General features: G+C 44.8%; 2 protein-coding genes across 6 annotated transcripts in view; one reads left to right on the forward strand and one right to left on the reverse strand.

Annotated features, from left to right (window-relative positions):
* The first annotated feature begins 69 nt into the window (after positions 1-69).
* On the forward strand, positions 70-5,951 carry cdc7 (cell division cycle 7 homolog (S. cerevisiae)). 3 transcript variants are annotated; one of them, XM_086203293.1, is made up of 12 exons: positions 70-461; positions 704-794; positions 1,933-2,019; positions 2,107-2,242; positions 2,383-2,476; positions 2,579-2,721; positions 2,860-2,926; positions 3,388-3,492; positions 3,989-4,161; positions 4,240-4,322; positions 4,444-4,593; positions 4,685-5,951. In XM_086203293.1, the coding sequence occupies exons 2-12, from the start codon at positions 704-706 to the stop codon at positions 5,101-5,103; spliced, it is 1,548 nt and encodes a 515-aa protein (XP_086059419.1). In that variant the 5' UTR covers positions 70-461; the 3' UTR covers positions 5,104-5,951. The 3 variants fall into 3 exon arrangements, with proteins under 3 accessions (XP_086059419.1, XP_086059420.1, XP_086059418.1); XM_086203294.1 differs by having other exon boundaries at positions 2,860-2,923; XM_086203292.1 differs by having other exon boundaries at positions 74-461; positions 2,860-3,190; positions 4,685-5,948.
* glmna (glomulin, FKBP associated protein a) overlaps positions 5,845-12,110 on the reverse strand; it is an 8,391-nt gene continuing 2,125 nt past the window's right edge. For all 3 annotated transcript variants that reach the window (XM_086203291.1, XM_086203290.1, XM_086203289.1), the window contains exons 4-19: positions 11,901-12,014; positions 11,490-11,598; positions 11,085-11,379; positions 10,891-10,990; positions 10,637-10,818; positions 9,208-9,261; positions 8,938-8,968; positions 8,612-8,701; positions 8,458-8,499; positions 7,688-7,761; positions 7,520-7,604; positions 7,331-7,440; positions 7,045-7,108; positions 6,608-6,746; positions 6,449-6,519; positions 5,845-6,347 (exon numbers count right to left, since the gene is read on the reverse strand). In XM_086203291.1, coding sequence (XP_086059417.1) covers positions 6,261-6,347; positions 6,449-6,519; positions 6,608-6,746; positions 7,045-7,108; positions 7,331-7,440; positions 7,520-7,604; positions 7,688-7,761; positions 8,458-8,499; positions 8,612-8,701; positions 8,938-8,968; positions 9,208-9,261; positions 10,637-10,818; positions 10,891-10,990; positions 11,085-11,379; positions 11,490-11,598; positions 11,901-12,014 — 1,647 coding nt within the window. In that variant the 3' untranslated portion in view covers positions 5,845-6,260. The remainder of the gene's footprint in view (positions 6,348-6,448; positions 6,520-6,607; positions 6,747-7,044; positions 7,109-7,330; positions 7,441-7,519; positions 7,605-7,687; positions 7,762-8,457; positions 8,500-8,611; positions 8,702-8,937; positions 8,969-9,207; positions 9,262-10,636; positions 10,819-10,890; positions 10,991-11,084; positions 11,380-11,489; positions 11,599-11,900; positions 12,015-12,110) is intronic.

Below are 12,110 nucleotides of genomic sequence, written 5' to 3' on the forward strand. Positions count from 1 at the left end.
AGCAGCACATCCTTTTACAGCAGCAACATTTGGGCAAACGCGCTCCAATGAATTTGTTCGCCTCTTCGTTTTCCGCCTGGAACGTTACGTCATAAGAATTCAGCTGAAACTCAGACGTGGGAGATGCAGCAGGTAAAGTGGAATATACAGAACATTAAACAAAGGGAGGTGAGGATGGGAGGGAATGCCTGCCTCGCTCCTGACGTCATGGGCTTCGGCAGTTGAGTCTCGTGATCGCTGGTGTCACGTGATTTACATGGCCGTACCGCGAGGATTGTGACGTCACTTTTAGCGCGGAGTTTGTTGGCGGAAAAGCTTCAGCCTGGAGGTCTGAACTAACTTGTATGCGGCTACAGCCGGAAAGTGATGAACGTGTCACCGAGGGAACGTTAGCCCACCGCTGTATTCGCTTTTGTGAGACGTTCACTTGAGAAACAGAAACTTCACGACGAGCAAAAGAGGTGAGCTTGTCCTTTTTTTTTTTTTTCTAAACAAAGTTAGCTAGCCTGCCAGACTTGAGGGCAGCTAGTATTAGCATGCAAAGATAAAGAGCATAACTCAGTTTTGAGTAAGTTGTGCTGAATTCCAACCCATGTCATTGAACCAGGTATTTTGCCAATAACTTTGTTTCATACAGTAAATAAAGTTTTTAGCCCTCTGCTTAATGTCATAGTGACAGTACACGTTTTCCTGTTCGTCTCAGATGGAGGTGTCCCCGGTCCGCACTGACGCCATCAGCACAGACGGATGTACCATCAAATCTGACAGAAGTCGCAGGAAAAGTAAAGTCTCAAGTGAGTTAAGTGGTTTCGCGATGACGTGACGAAAGAAGTGCAAATATGTCTGGACAGTCTGTCGTTAAGGAACGATATCAGGTTGATAAAGCAAAATAAATGCCGTTGTTGTCGGGGAGGATTACTCAGTTGCTGTAAATGCTACATTTTCTATGGAAAAACTTTAAGCAAGACAAACCCCAACATCAGACTGCCTTTACACTGACATGTTTCGTGGGAAGTTTCTTTACAAACAAACTCGAGGATTTACTGTGGCCTTTGAATATCCTTTAAAAAATTGTCTCGTCAGAACAGGATTTCACTGACTTGAGTGAAAAAAATACATTTAAAAGTACAATTTTACAGATTTACTCAGAATAGTGTTTAATTTGGTGTGGGTTTCTTTCTTTTTTTTAAATTCTGGTTATTACATCATCCTTCCATCCATTTTCTATTCTGCTTATCCAGCGACCCTTCTGTTGCTAGATGGCCACTCTACTTCTGAGCCGTGCCGCCCCACCGGTTATTACATTTCTAAATGAAAGAGAATCTGGCTCATAATATAAAAAAGACCAAAATCTAAACTAATAATCTGCCAAGATGATTATCAGTCAATCCCTTGTTTGTATTTGATATAACGGAAAAGTTGGAATGAAAATCCATCCATCCATCGTCTTCCGCTTATTCCTACACATTAAGGGTCATGGGGGGCAGCGTCAACAGGCGAGAGGCAGGGTTCACCCTGGACAGGTCACCAGTCCATCTCAGGACCAACACATAGAGACAGACAACCATTCACACTCACAGTCACACCTACAGTCAATTTAGAGTATCAATCAGCCTCGTCCCCTCTTGATGTCTTTGGACTGTGGGAGGAAGCTGGAGTACCAGAGAGAACCCACACAGGAACAGGGAGAACATGCAGACTCCACACAGAAAGATCCCGTGCCCGAGCCGGGACTCGAACCCAGAACCTTCTTGCTGTGAGGCCACAGTGCTGACCACTGCACCACCGTGCAGCCCGGAATGAAAATCGTTAACCTGAAAGGTCTTAAAATGACATATCAGGAAAACATGCAGTGAAACCTGTAAAACACTCCTTGGTAGCAGCTGACCCGTGTGGGTAAATGGGGTATCAATGTATCCTGTTGTCTTTCAGGGGACGTGGAGTTGGACATCGAGCTCCTCTACAAAGCTGTTCCCCAGCTTACCAAAGCTTTCAGAATCATCGATAAAATTGGAGAAGGTACAGACATCTGACCATATTTCTTAAAGTAACCAAAACCTGGACTGTGACTTGTGTGCTGTTTAATACAGTGGTGTGCATCCGCAGGTACGTTCAGCTCTGTGTATTTGGGGGAGGCTCAGATGCAGGACGGCAGGAGGGAGATGTTTGCCCTGAAGCACCTCATCCCTACCAGCCACCCAACGCGTATCGCTGCTGAGCTGCAGTGTCTCACTGTTGCTGGGTGCGTCTAACAATGCTTATAAATTGATAAGAACAGATACTTTTCTGTTTTGTTACATTGATGTCTCCCCACGGGCCCCCTGTGCTTTCTCGGCTGATGGGGAAATTCTGTTGTCTTTATGTGCCATCTTGTTTTTGCAGAGGCCGAGAGAATGTGATCGGTGTGGTGTACTGCTTCAGGAGGGAAGACCATGTTGTCATTGTTATGCCTTACATGGAGCATCAAGCTATTGTGGTATGACATCAGATCTTCTTGTCGCTTTCTCTACAGAGCTCTTGTGCTGGTGTTTGGCGGTAAAATTGAAAAATGTTGGACTAATCTGAGTATTTTCACAAGGACATCATCGGCTCATTGAATTTTGAAGAGGTCCGTTTGTACATCTACCACCTGCTGAAGGCCCTGAAGCACATTCATCAGTTTGGTATAATTCACCGGGACATCAAACCAAATAATTTCCTCTATAACAGGAGCGCCAAAACGTGAGTAGCAGCACGGCTGTGAAACGGCTTTACCTCAAAAGACCACTGCAAGAGCACTGGTGTCTATTTTGGGGTTTGGTTGACCACATCCTGTTCGCGCGTGTGTGTGTGTGTGTGTGTATGTGTGTGTGTGTGTAGTTATGCATTGGTGGACTTTGGCCTGGCTCAGGGCACAGCTGACACCCAGATCGAGCTGCTGAAGGTGGTAAGACGGAGGCCGGCTCTGAAAGGTGGAGGGTCCACGGGGAAGCCAGAAGCCGCACAGTGGAGCAAAGCACCATCAAGGCCCCCTCCCACCACCACTGCTCCCACCACCCTACCTCTACCTCCACAACAATCCACAGCCCTGCCACCTTCCTCCTCCTCTTCCTCCATCACCTCCTCAGCCTCTCGGAAAGCACTGATTAAAAAAGCCCGCTCCGTCATCGCCACGGCTAGCACGTCTACTTCTCGCACAAAACACACAAAGGTGTCTACACTAGATCCTTTTTTTTTTTTTTTTTAACTTTCTAAGCCTTTTTGAGTGTAGAAGTTTACTTTAGTCTAATTAAGTTTCACTGGGAGTCACATGCCTGCAGCAGGGTGCTGGAAGAGTCGCAGTGTTGATCTGTGCAGCTACCTTCTGTACTGGTTTTAGCTGAATTCCTCCATGTTTGTGTTCTGTAGGATTTGACAGGCATACACAAAGTGCCACGACCTGTGTTTGGAGAGAGGAACCTGAACAGCTGCTCACCAGCCCCCTCCGCCGCCAAAGCTGCCCTGAAGACTGAAGTAAGTCAGGAGGTCTGTTTTTGAAAAGAATAAATGCACGTTGTGGAGAACTGCAGGAACACGCCTGACATTCTGAGACCATTGAAACGAGGGAAAAGAAGTCACCTTAATAAACCAGATATAACATGTTCCCGCAATTTGGTTATTTTGTAATTTCAATTTGTAATTCTTTTTTTTTTCAATTTCGTTAAATTAGTGCCACAAGATATGAATAACTCCATTTTAATCCATTGTTGACCATGAAATTTGACTTTTTCCATCAATTCAGATATTTCTAGGTCACAGGATGTAACTTGTTCCCATTTTTTTTGGATCAAATGCTACCTTTTTACCTCTAGCCACTCTGGGGCTCCATTTGTTTAACGAGAAAACCTTTTGAAATTAACAACAGACCAATGTTTTGCAGCTGTAGATTACAAAATGAATTGATTAAAAATGTGTAACAGACTTTTTTCTTTGTTCGCTTTAATGTCTTTTTTTTTTTTTTCCTATCAAGCTGGTAAAACTATTGAAAGCGGATCAGGCCGGTCGCAGGCTGCCTGCAGCTAGCAGAGGTCCACTACCCATCAGGACACAGAGCAGCGGTCAGAAACTTCAAAAGGCCGTACAGCAGGCGCTCACCTGCAACTGCTACCTGACTGACCGTGTCTGCAACATCTGCATGTCCAGGTCAGAGCTTCACAACTCTGCTTTGTGTTTGGCTTCATTGAACTCCTGCTTGACTTCTGTCTGTTGGTCCTCATGAAGGAGGCAGCAGGTGGCTCCAAGGGCTGGAACTCCAGGCTTCAGGGCACCTGAGGTTCTCACCAAGTGTCCCAGCCAAGGGACAGGTGGGTAGCTCAGTCATTCAACACATCATCACACAAATTGTTTTTTTTTGGGGGGGGGTGGGGGGTGTTAAGGGAAGAAAACTAGACCTGTGTCATCCATTTCTTGTTAATGTGTTTTCAGCCATTGATGTGTGGTCGGCTGGTGTGATCCTGCTCTCTCTGCTCAGTGGACGCTACCCATTCTTCAAAGCCAGCGATGACCTCATTGGTCTGACTCAGATCATGACCATACGGGGCTCCAGAGAGACGATCCAGGCAGCGAAGGCGTTCGGTGTGTCTTAATGTCTACACTTCACACTGTGTCTTAAGTTTTTGGAACTTTCAGTTGATGAAACTTGTTTCGGGTTCTATCTTGTATTCAGGTAAGGCAGTGTTGTGCAGTCGAGAGATTCCTCAGCAGGACCTGAGGATTTTATGCGAGACTCTGAGAGGACGGAGACCCTCACCAGATGATGATGTCACACCATTTCCTGAAACCAGCAGAGGCTTTCCTGCTGGTCGTGATCATAAACTCCACGATGGCGCACCAATACACCGTCCCAGTGAGGGAACATGTAAGCAACCCACGGAGGGAGCAGACGGGACTCTGCAGTCCTTCTCCTCTCGCCCCGTGAAACAGTCCTCAGAGATGAACTCCTGCATGGTGCAGGATGATGAGCGGGGCTGGGGCAGTGTTCCAGATGAGGCCTATGACCTGCTGGACCGGCTGCTGGATCTGAACCCGAGTACCAGGATTACTGCTGCTGAGGCCCTGCAGCACCCGCTGTTCAAAGACTTGTGAGAGCAGGAGCCTTGTCTGCAGAAACAACTTTAGTTATCCTTCAAACTCTCAGGTTTCCATCAGGATGTTACTGGCACACCTGGTACGCGCTTGACAAATGTTGATAGTATCTGGTCGGACAAGTTGGCCTTGTTGGTTCACAGCTCTGCATTTAAGAGTTGATCATTTGCAGTGAGCAAAGGTGCAGACCAGACAAGCGGATGTATACCTCTCTGGCAGAGTGCCACCAGGACTGACCCCTGTTGCTTAGCCACAGTGAGCGCTAGCAAAGGAGCAGTAAGGAAAGCATCTCAAAAGTCATCAATTACGCTCAAATCCAAAATGATCGTTGGCTTCACTAATCACACTGGAGCTGTGTTTAACTTTCACCGTGAGAAAACTGTTGTATGATGAGACGTTATTACTTTATTAAGCACACACCCGAAGGTAGTGTAATGGCTCCTGGTGTGTATCTGACAGAACATATTGTTCTTTTCGACTGGTTTGTCGTCCCCCCCCCCCCCCCCCCGCCGCAGTGAAAGTTAACACACCCTGCTCATATTAACACAGGCAGACATCTACTGTTAACATACAGGGATCCACCATGTTGGGTCTAATAATGGTGATATATATGTTTACATTCAGTTTTAAAGACCAAAAGAGAAAAACACACCATGTTAATGCAGTCATGTAAAGTTTCAAATTTGGCTTTTCTTCAATTTAAGATAAACAGCGTATTAAACTTGTTCTGCTTTTGCAGGAGTAGTGTGATAGTTACCAGTGTACGTGTGTGTCAGGAAAGGACTTCAGACCTGACTGGAGCTGTTACGGCTGAAGTCTCATTCGACTTTTCTAATAAAGTTTTCTTCGTTTTGTTTTTTAACAAAGGAAGTGGGTGGTGTTTTGGAACATTTATTTAATAATTTTGATAATTACATCGGTATTTAACCTTATTGTTTTTACAGTAGAAAATATCACACTAGTCAGAAGAAAGAATGCAGCAGGTAAATTGTACAAAACTTCATGGTTGCTGCAAACTGTTGAACTTTCGACTTCTAAATGCTCAGCAGATCAGCTGAGAACAACATGAAATTGTATGAACATGCAAATGTCTCCAAAAAAAACAGGCTTTTGCAGCCTGAGGCAATGCGTCTGGTAGTAGACCTCTTGGGCTCGGTTTAAATGTCCTTTACCTCGATGAGTTCCTCTACTCGCACCAGAACACTCTCCATCATGTCGAACGTGTGCAGGGCCGAGTGCAGAGCCTGGCGAGCCATGCAACAGTTCAGTTGAGTTATTACCATGCTCTTCATTAGCACACACTTAGACAAGTGAAATTTCCCAACAGTATGAAAGGCTCACTGACCTGAATCTGTGACTCTGACGTCATGGTTGGCAGCTTCTCGTCTTCCACGGTAACAGAAAGTACTGACGTCGCTGTGGAAAATGCAAGCAGGATGTCAGAACGCCACTATCGCAAAGAGGCAGAAGGTAGAAAAACTAGGAAGAAGGGCGCTGCTCTGACCTATGGCCTTTGGCCTCTTCTTGGTCTCCATAGTGTTGCTGAGCTCTCTCTCATAGTGGGCTCTTGACATGTTCAGACCCACACGCAGGGGCTTCAGGAACCCATCTTCGATTTTATACAGTTCAGTCCAGATCCCAGTCTGTGCAATCGAGACGGGCAGGTAAACAGGATCAGTGTGGCACAACTGGCTGCTGCCTAGACTTGACGTGCTCCCCCTGCAGCCACTAGGGGGCCACCAAGCTCTTGCATCATTTGCTGTTAAATGTTACTATTTTCTACTCAACATTGAAGTTTTCTTTAAACAAAACCTAAACACAGAGGAAGCTTAATAGCAATGTGTTAAGGCCGACAAGCGCAGTGCGTTCTGGTTGTTGGAAGCCGACTCTGTGGTTCTTGAACATGTAGACGTGTCGGATCAGACTGTCAGACGCACTCACCTGGTTCTCGCTCACTTTGTCTCTGATAACGAGGTAGCGCAGCAGATTCAGTGACTCCATGACTCTGTTTGAAAACATCACAAGAACATTCGCTCTAACTCACTTTTACAGATCATCAGCAATTAGGGTTTATTTAGTCCAAAATGTAGTCTAAAAAAAAAAGAAGTGTATAGTAAATAATGACTCAAAAATGTAGTGTCTCCAAATAAAACGCTTTTAACACTATCTCAGTATGAGCCCAGTGGACACACGCCAGGCCCCCATCCTTGTATGTGTGTGTGCTTACCTGTCCAGGTACTGTAGGAGGTCTGTCTCAGGGCCATCTGGGAGAATGAAGACCATCCTCAGCAGAGGGAGCAGCTGAACTCCCTCAAACCAAACATTACTGTGACCTGGCTGAGGATGGAGGGGATCAGACGTGTGACGCGCAGCGAGGGAGCAAAGATCGACAATGAAACTTTGAATGACGCCTCACCTGCAGGGCTATGTCGATTTGACTTCGGATTTTGCTGATGATGTAGCCTTCAACTCCTGAGTGATTACTGGTCTTCAGCATATACCTAAAAACACATCGACCAATGCATGTCATTAAACTTAGATCAACTTTTTTTTAATCACTTTCAATGCAGCAGGCGGAACCAACCTGAAAAAGTTGTACTTGGCTTCAGCGTCAAACTTATCGATGCTCAGCTGGAAAACCTTCAGACCCCTAGTTCTCTGTTGACGAAGAAAACAAAGAAGAACATATCAAGTCATCAGGGCAAATATATCAAACATTTATTCATTGGCACAAAGCGTAAAGAAATCACTGTTTTGGGGCAGTTGTAAGTAAATGGTTGGGAGGGTTGCTATTAGCCTCAAGCTAATTACACGTGGCTAGCTCTGTCTGCATTCTGGAATTGCAAGAAGTAACGCAGGAGGAGAAAACCTCTTTGTGGGCTCAAGGCATCCATTTGAGAGTGATTAAAGGACACCATACACTTTCTGAGTGAGGAATCACTTTGACGCTCAGAACTCCGAGCACTGTCACGGTCTTTTTGTGCTCCCGTCGTGTTTCGAATCACAGGGCTCATTTGTCACTGTGATCGCAAGTCCTGTACCTCAAGTGCAACGGTACAACCATAATTAGGAGAAAAGTGCAATGTAAGTTACAGGGAGTATGCCACAAATCATAGACAATTATACTGATTTTTTTTTTTTTAGCGAAATGGAAAAAACCTTGTATAATATTATACAATTTCATGTGCCCATACTCATACATTACACGTTAAATTTTTATGACCTCTATAAACTAGATACTTTTAGTGGTTTACTGATTTATATCTTTTCCTTCCTCTCGAAACCGTTCCGGCTCTCCAGAAGCTTAAACTACAGTTTATGTTGCCCTTTACACAAAACGATATTAAGACTTACCAAATCGTGTCTCTGACATATTGTCATGACCTTTATCAAGCTCTGAAAAAAAAACAAAACATAAGGACATAAGGAAAAGGCAGTGGTAGTGACGGTGGTGGTGACGCATGCTGGCTCTCTGAGAATGACATCACTGTGGAGGAGGACTGCTTACCTGAGGGACCGTGAGGAAGGTTTTGATTTCTAGCAGCTCAGCAGGTAGCCTGCCATCCTCCACTCGCACCAGACTCTTCTCATATAGCTCCTGTTTCATGACCCACACCAAGTGGGTTGATTAGATGATGCTACATGTTCTAAACAGCAGCAGTTTGGATTTGGGCAATAAAGGATTTAGAAAATCAACTTATCCCAAATTAGATATGAAATATCTGCAAACTTGTCCAGTCATACTCAAAACTAACAAGCACGCAGGCTACAAAAAGTCTTTCATTGGTTTGAAAATGTGTCAGTATACGTGGATGCCAGCAACATGAATCTCACCAGTCCTTTCTGGATCCTGGACTCGTCCGTTCTAACAAGGAGACACAAGGGGACAATATTATGAGGTGTTCAAACACACAGCACAAATCTCTAAGTCAAGAAATGATTTAGAAGTGATTTAAAATGAACATCTAATTTTGATATGAATATATTTAGCTGTATATTTGCTTCACCCAGTGCTGATGATTGCATATTTAACAGTCAGTTTTTGTAGGATCAAACCAGAGAGCGTTAACATACTCCAAAAATACCGTGATGTGATGAACTCACCTGGCCAGCAGGAGGGAGACATGTTCCATATTAGCACGGAGACAGAACACGGGACTGCAAGAGTGTGGAAGAAGACTTGAGTCAATTTAAAACAGCTGAGCAACTGTTTAAACATTATGAATCACAGTTCAATTGTCATTTTAACATAATATAACATCAAAAAAACACATTTTTAGTGGACCTCCTGGAGTGTTTAGATGAAAGCTAAAGCTAGGTGGGAATTCTGTGGCCCGAGTCGAAACTGAGACTCCCTCTCGCTGCTGAGGACCCTGCTTCAGATATCTGCATCTATGGGGTCACAGAGCCCAGCTGATTGGAGAGGGATCCAATATGGTTCCACAAACATTACATGTGTGTCATTAACTGTTCCACTTCCTCTCAGCTACTTGGCATGACATAACAGCATATGTCTAGCGAGTCCACTTGGAGGACGAGAGGGAAAGTGGGCAGGGGAGGAGCGGGGTCGTCTGTAGTCATGACGTATCATCAGCCAATCACTTTATCTGGTTATTGTTACTCACACTGGTAGATTGTTTGCTCAGACATAATTTTGCTCTTGTCTGGTTGCATTTAAAACTCAAATCTCCAGACTGTGGAGGAATTCCACTGCACTGTGGCTGAAAAACACCCGGAAAGACCATCCTAGTTGACCGTCTCCCTCAGTCCTCCAGGAGTCAATCACATGAAGTTTGCTTGGGTTTTTAAAGACCATGCTGACATGTTGAAGCAGGTCAAGAAGAGTGCGATGGATAACCTTAATTCTGTCCCATTCTTTTTAGTGTGCCAGCCATTTTAGTGAGTCAGCAGGCACAATAGCAGGGCCTTGGCGCAACACTAAAAATGACAACAGCGTTTATCCTCCTGTGATTTATAATAATGCCAGCAAACTCTGCACAGTTGATCTTCAGATCAGCCTCACAAAAATTGAATATCTGATTTTCCAAAATATTTGCCCATCACAGCTGATTGAAAGTCTGAAAATCCACCAAACAGTAAATAGTTTTAAGTTGCTATCTCAGCGGGCAGAGAGGCTGATGGCCTTGTTCTTCCCTAAAGACTTTCTTTCACCTTTGTTTCCATCCAGATCATTAAGATCCTCCACTGCTATAAAAGTACCGCTGAGGGAGTATTTCAGCTTCTAACCAGTGGAACCATTGCCTCTGCGTATTGGGACTGCCAGCCCTTGTGCCACTTTCAAATAAAAAAAATTTCTTCTGTCTTTTTATTCTGTAATACTGTAACATTCTCATTATGTGTCAATTTTAATTGATTTCAATCATGTTTATTTATTTTGAGAATTTTTGGACTTGCAAATCATTGCTCTATTTTTTGCTGGTGAAACAACATGCATGTCAGGTTGTGTTAACACAGTTGCTCTCTCACTTGCGTGTTTTCTACTCTCTGATGCTTTATACATCCTCTTCCTTACCTGAAGACGTTGGGGAAGGTGTCGGCGGCCAGGTGGTGGACAAACACCAGGTGCGCCAGGCAGGCTAACGACTCTTTGGGGTAACGCACCTCGTCCTCCAAAAAGCCTGGAACTTCCTTTCTCTTTGACAGTGGCTGGTAGACGAGGCTGGAGACAGACTCTCCGATAGAGTCCAGGCCGTTCTACATCACACACAGATACACATATTATTACTGAGGCATCGGCTTTGTGAACTAGCCTAGAAGTGGCCGTACCAAGATCTCTATGGCAAAATTCCTGAGGGGAGACACAGCCAGGGTGTCAGGATCCTTCAGTTGTACCCCCAGAAGCAGGTGACTCAGAGCCTTCATACCGCTGCAGGAGAGAATCACACAGACAATGCTGGCATAAAAATATAACATCATTCCTACGCTGGGTTATTGAGCCATCCAACACAATTTTCTCTCACAACTTCAGCAGCTCTGCCCTGAGTTCCTCATTATCTGTTAATGGCTCATCAGGTCGGCATGGCGTCTTGTCTGAGCTCTTTCTCAGCGCCTCGCTGTTGAGGAGGTTCTGCCTGACTTCTTGCACGAAGGGCTTTATGAAGGCGATCAGGTCAGTGCAGCAATGACAGAAAAAGAAGACATCATCTTCCTCTTGCTCTTTGGTGTGAGGTAGAGGCAGTTTGGCCACCTGCTCCAGCACTGATGACAAGGTCATGCCTAAAGATGACGCCTTCCGGCTGCCTAGTCGCAGCAGCACTGGCAGAAGCAGGAGCAAGGAGACATGAGAAGATCAAGAAAAAACAGATCAAAATATGGATACTTGGAGGTGGATGCGGTTTATCGCAGTAAAAACAACTGTTTGGCACCTTTCTGTAGAGGGTTCAACAGAAGATGGAGGCTCTCTGCAATGACATCCGCTTCATCCTGCTCCAGTTGCTCCAGCAGGCCAATCAGCAACTCTTTAGGCCTGCAGACCTGAGAAGACAAAGCTGAGAATCTAAACCAGAGTGGACTTTATAGGCCGAGGACATGAACACAAATCAGGAGCTCTCAATGTAACGCATTCATTCACACATAAAACACACATTTAAACAAAAACAGCAAACAGCAGCATAGCATCCAGCCCACATCTGGGATCTCTGGAATGTTGTGTATGTAAGTTGTCTATTCACAGAATGATGCACTTATTATATGAGTGTGTACTGCAAGGGCAATGAAATGTACACATTTTTAGATATTTTCACATCCAATGATTTTGATAAAACGTTGACTAAAACCTCCAGTAGATGGTTGAAAATGGCCAGACAGTGAGGGAGGTTCTTGTCTTCTTTCTTCAGCAGAACCTGAACCAGGGGCGCCAGCAGACTCCAGCCCAAACATCTCACGATGTCCTAAACCAGAACACAGAGAGAGGTGTCAGGTGTGTAAAGAAATCTCCAAACTTATCAAACGGGAAATAAATATGAGGGTCGATGTTGAGGTGAGAA

This window comes from Aulostomus chinensis, chromosome 5 (assembly GCF_037954235.1).
Source record: "Aulostomus chinensis isolate RoL2024-O1b breed Wild chromosome 5, RoL_Achi_v1.0, whole genome shotgun sequence".
NCBI lineage: Eukaryota > Metazoa > Chordata > Actinopteri > Syngnathiformes > Aulostomidae > Aulostomus > Aulostomus chinensis.

Excerpts from the sequence above, each read along its gene's own strand:
- cdc7 (XM_086203292.1), top strand. The coding sequence starts at position 704 with ATGGAGGTGTCCCCGGTCCGCACTGACGCCATCAGCACAGACGGATGT. Across the intron at positions 3,191-3,387 it reads CTCGCACAAAACACACAAAG|GATTTGACAGGCATACACAA; the intron begins GTGTCTACACTA and ends TGTGTTCTGTAG. Across the intron at positions 4,323-4,443 it reads GTGTCCCAGCCAAGGGACAG|CCATTGATGTGTGGTCGGCT; the intron begins GTGGGTAGCTCA and ends ATGTGTTTTCAG.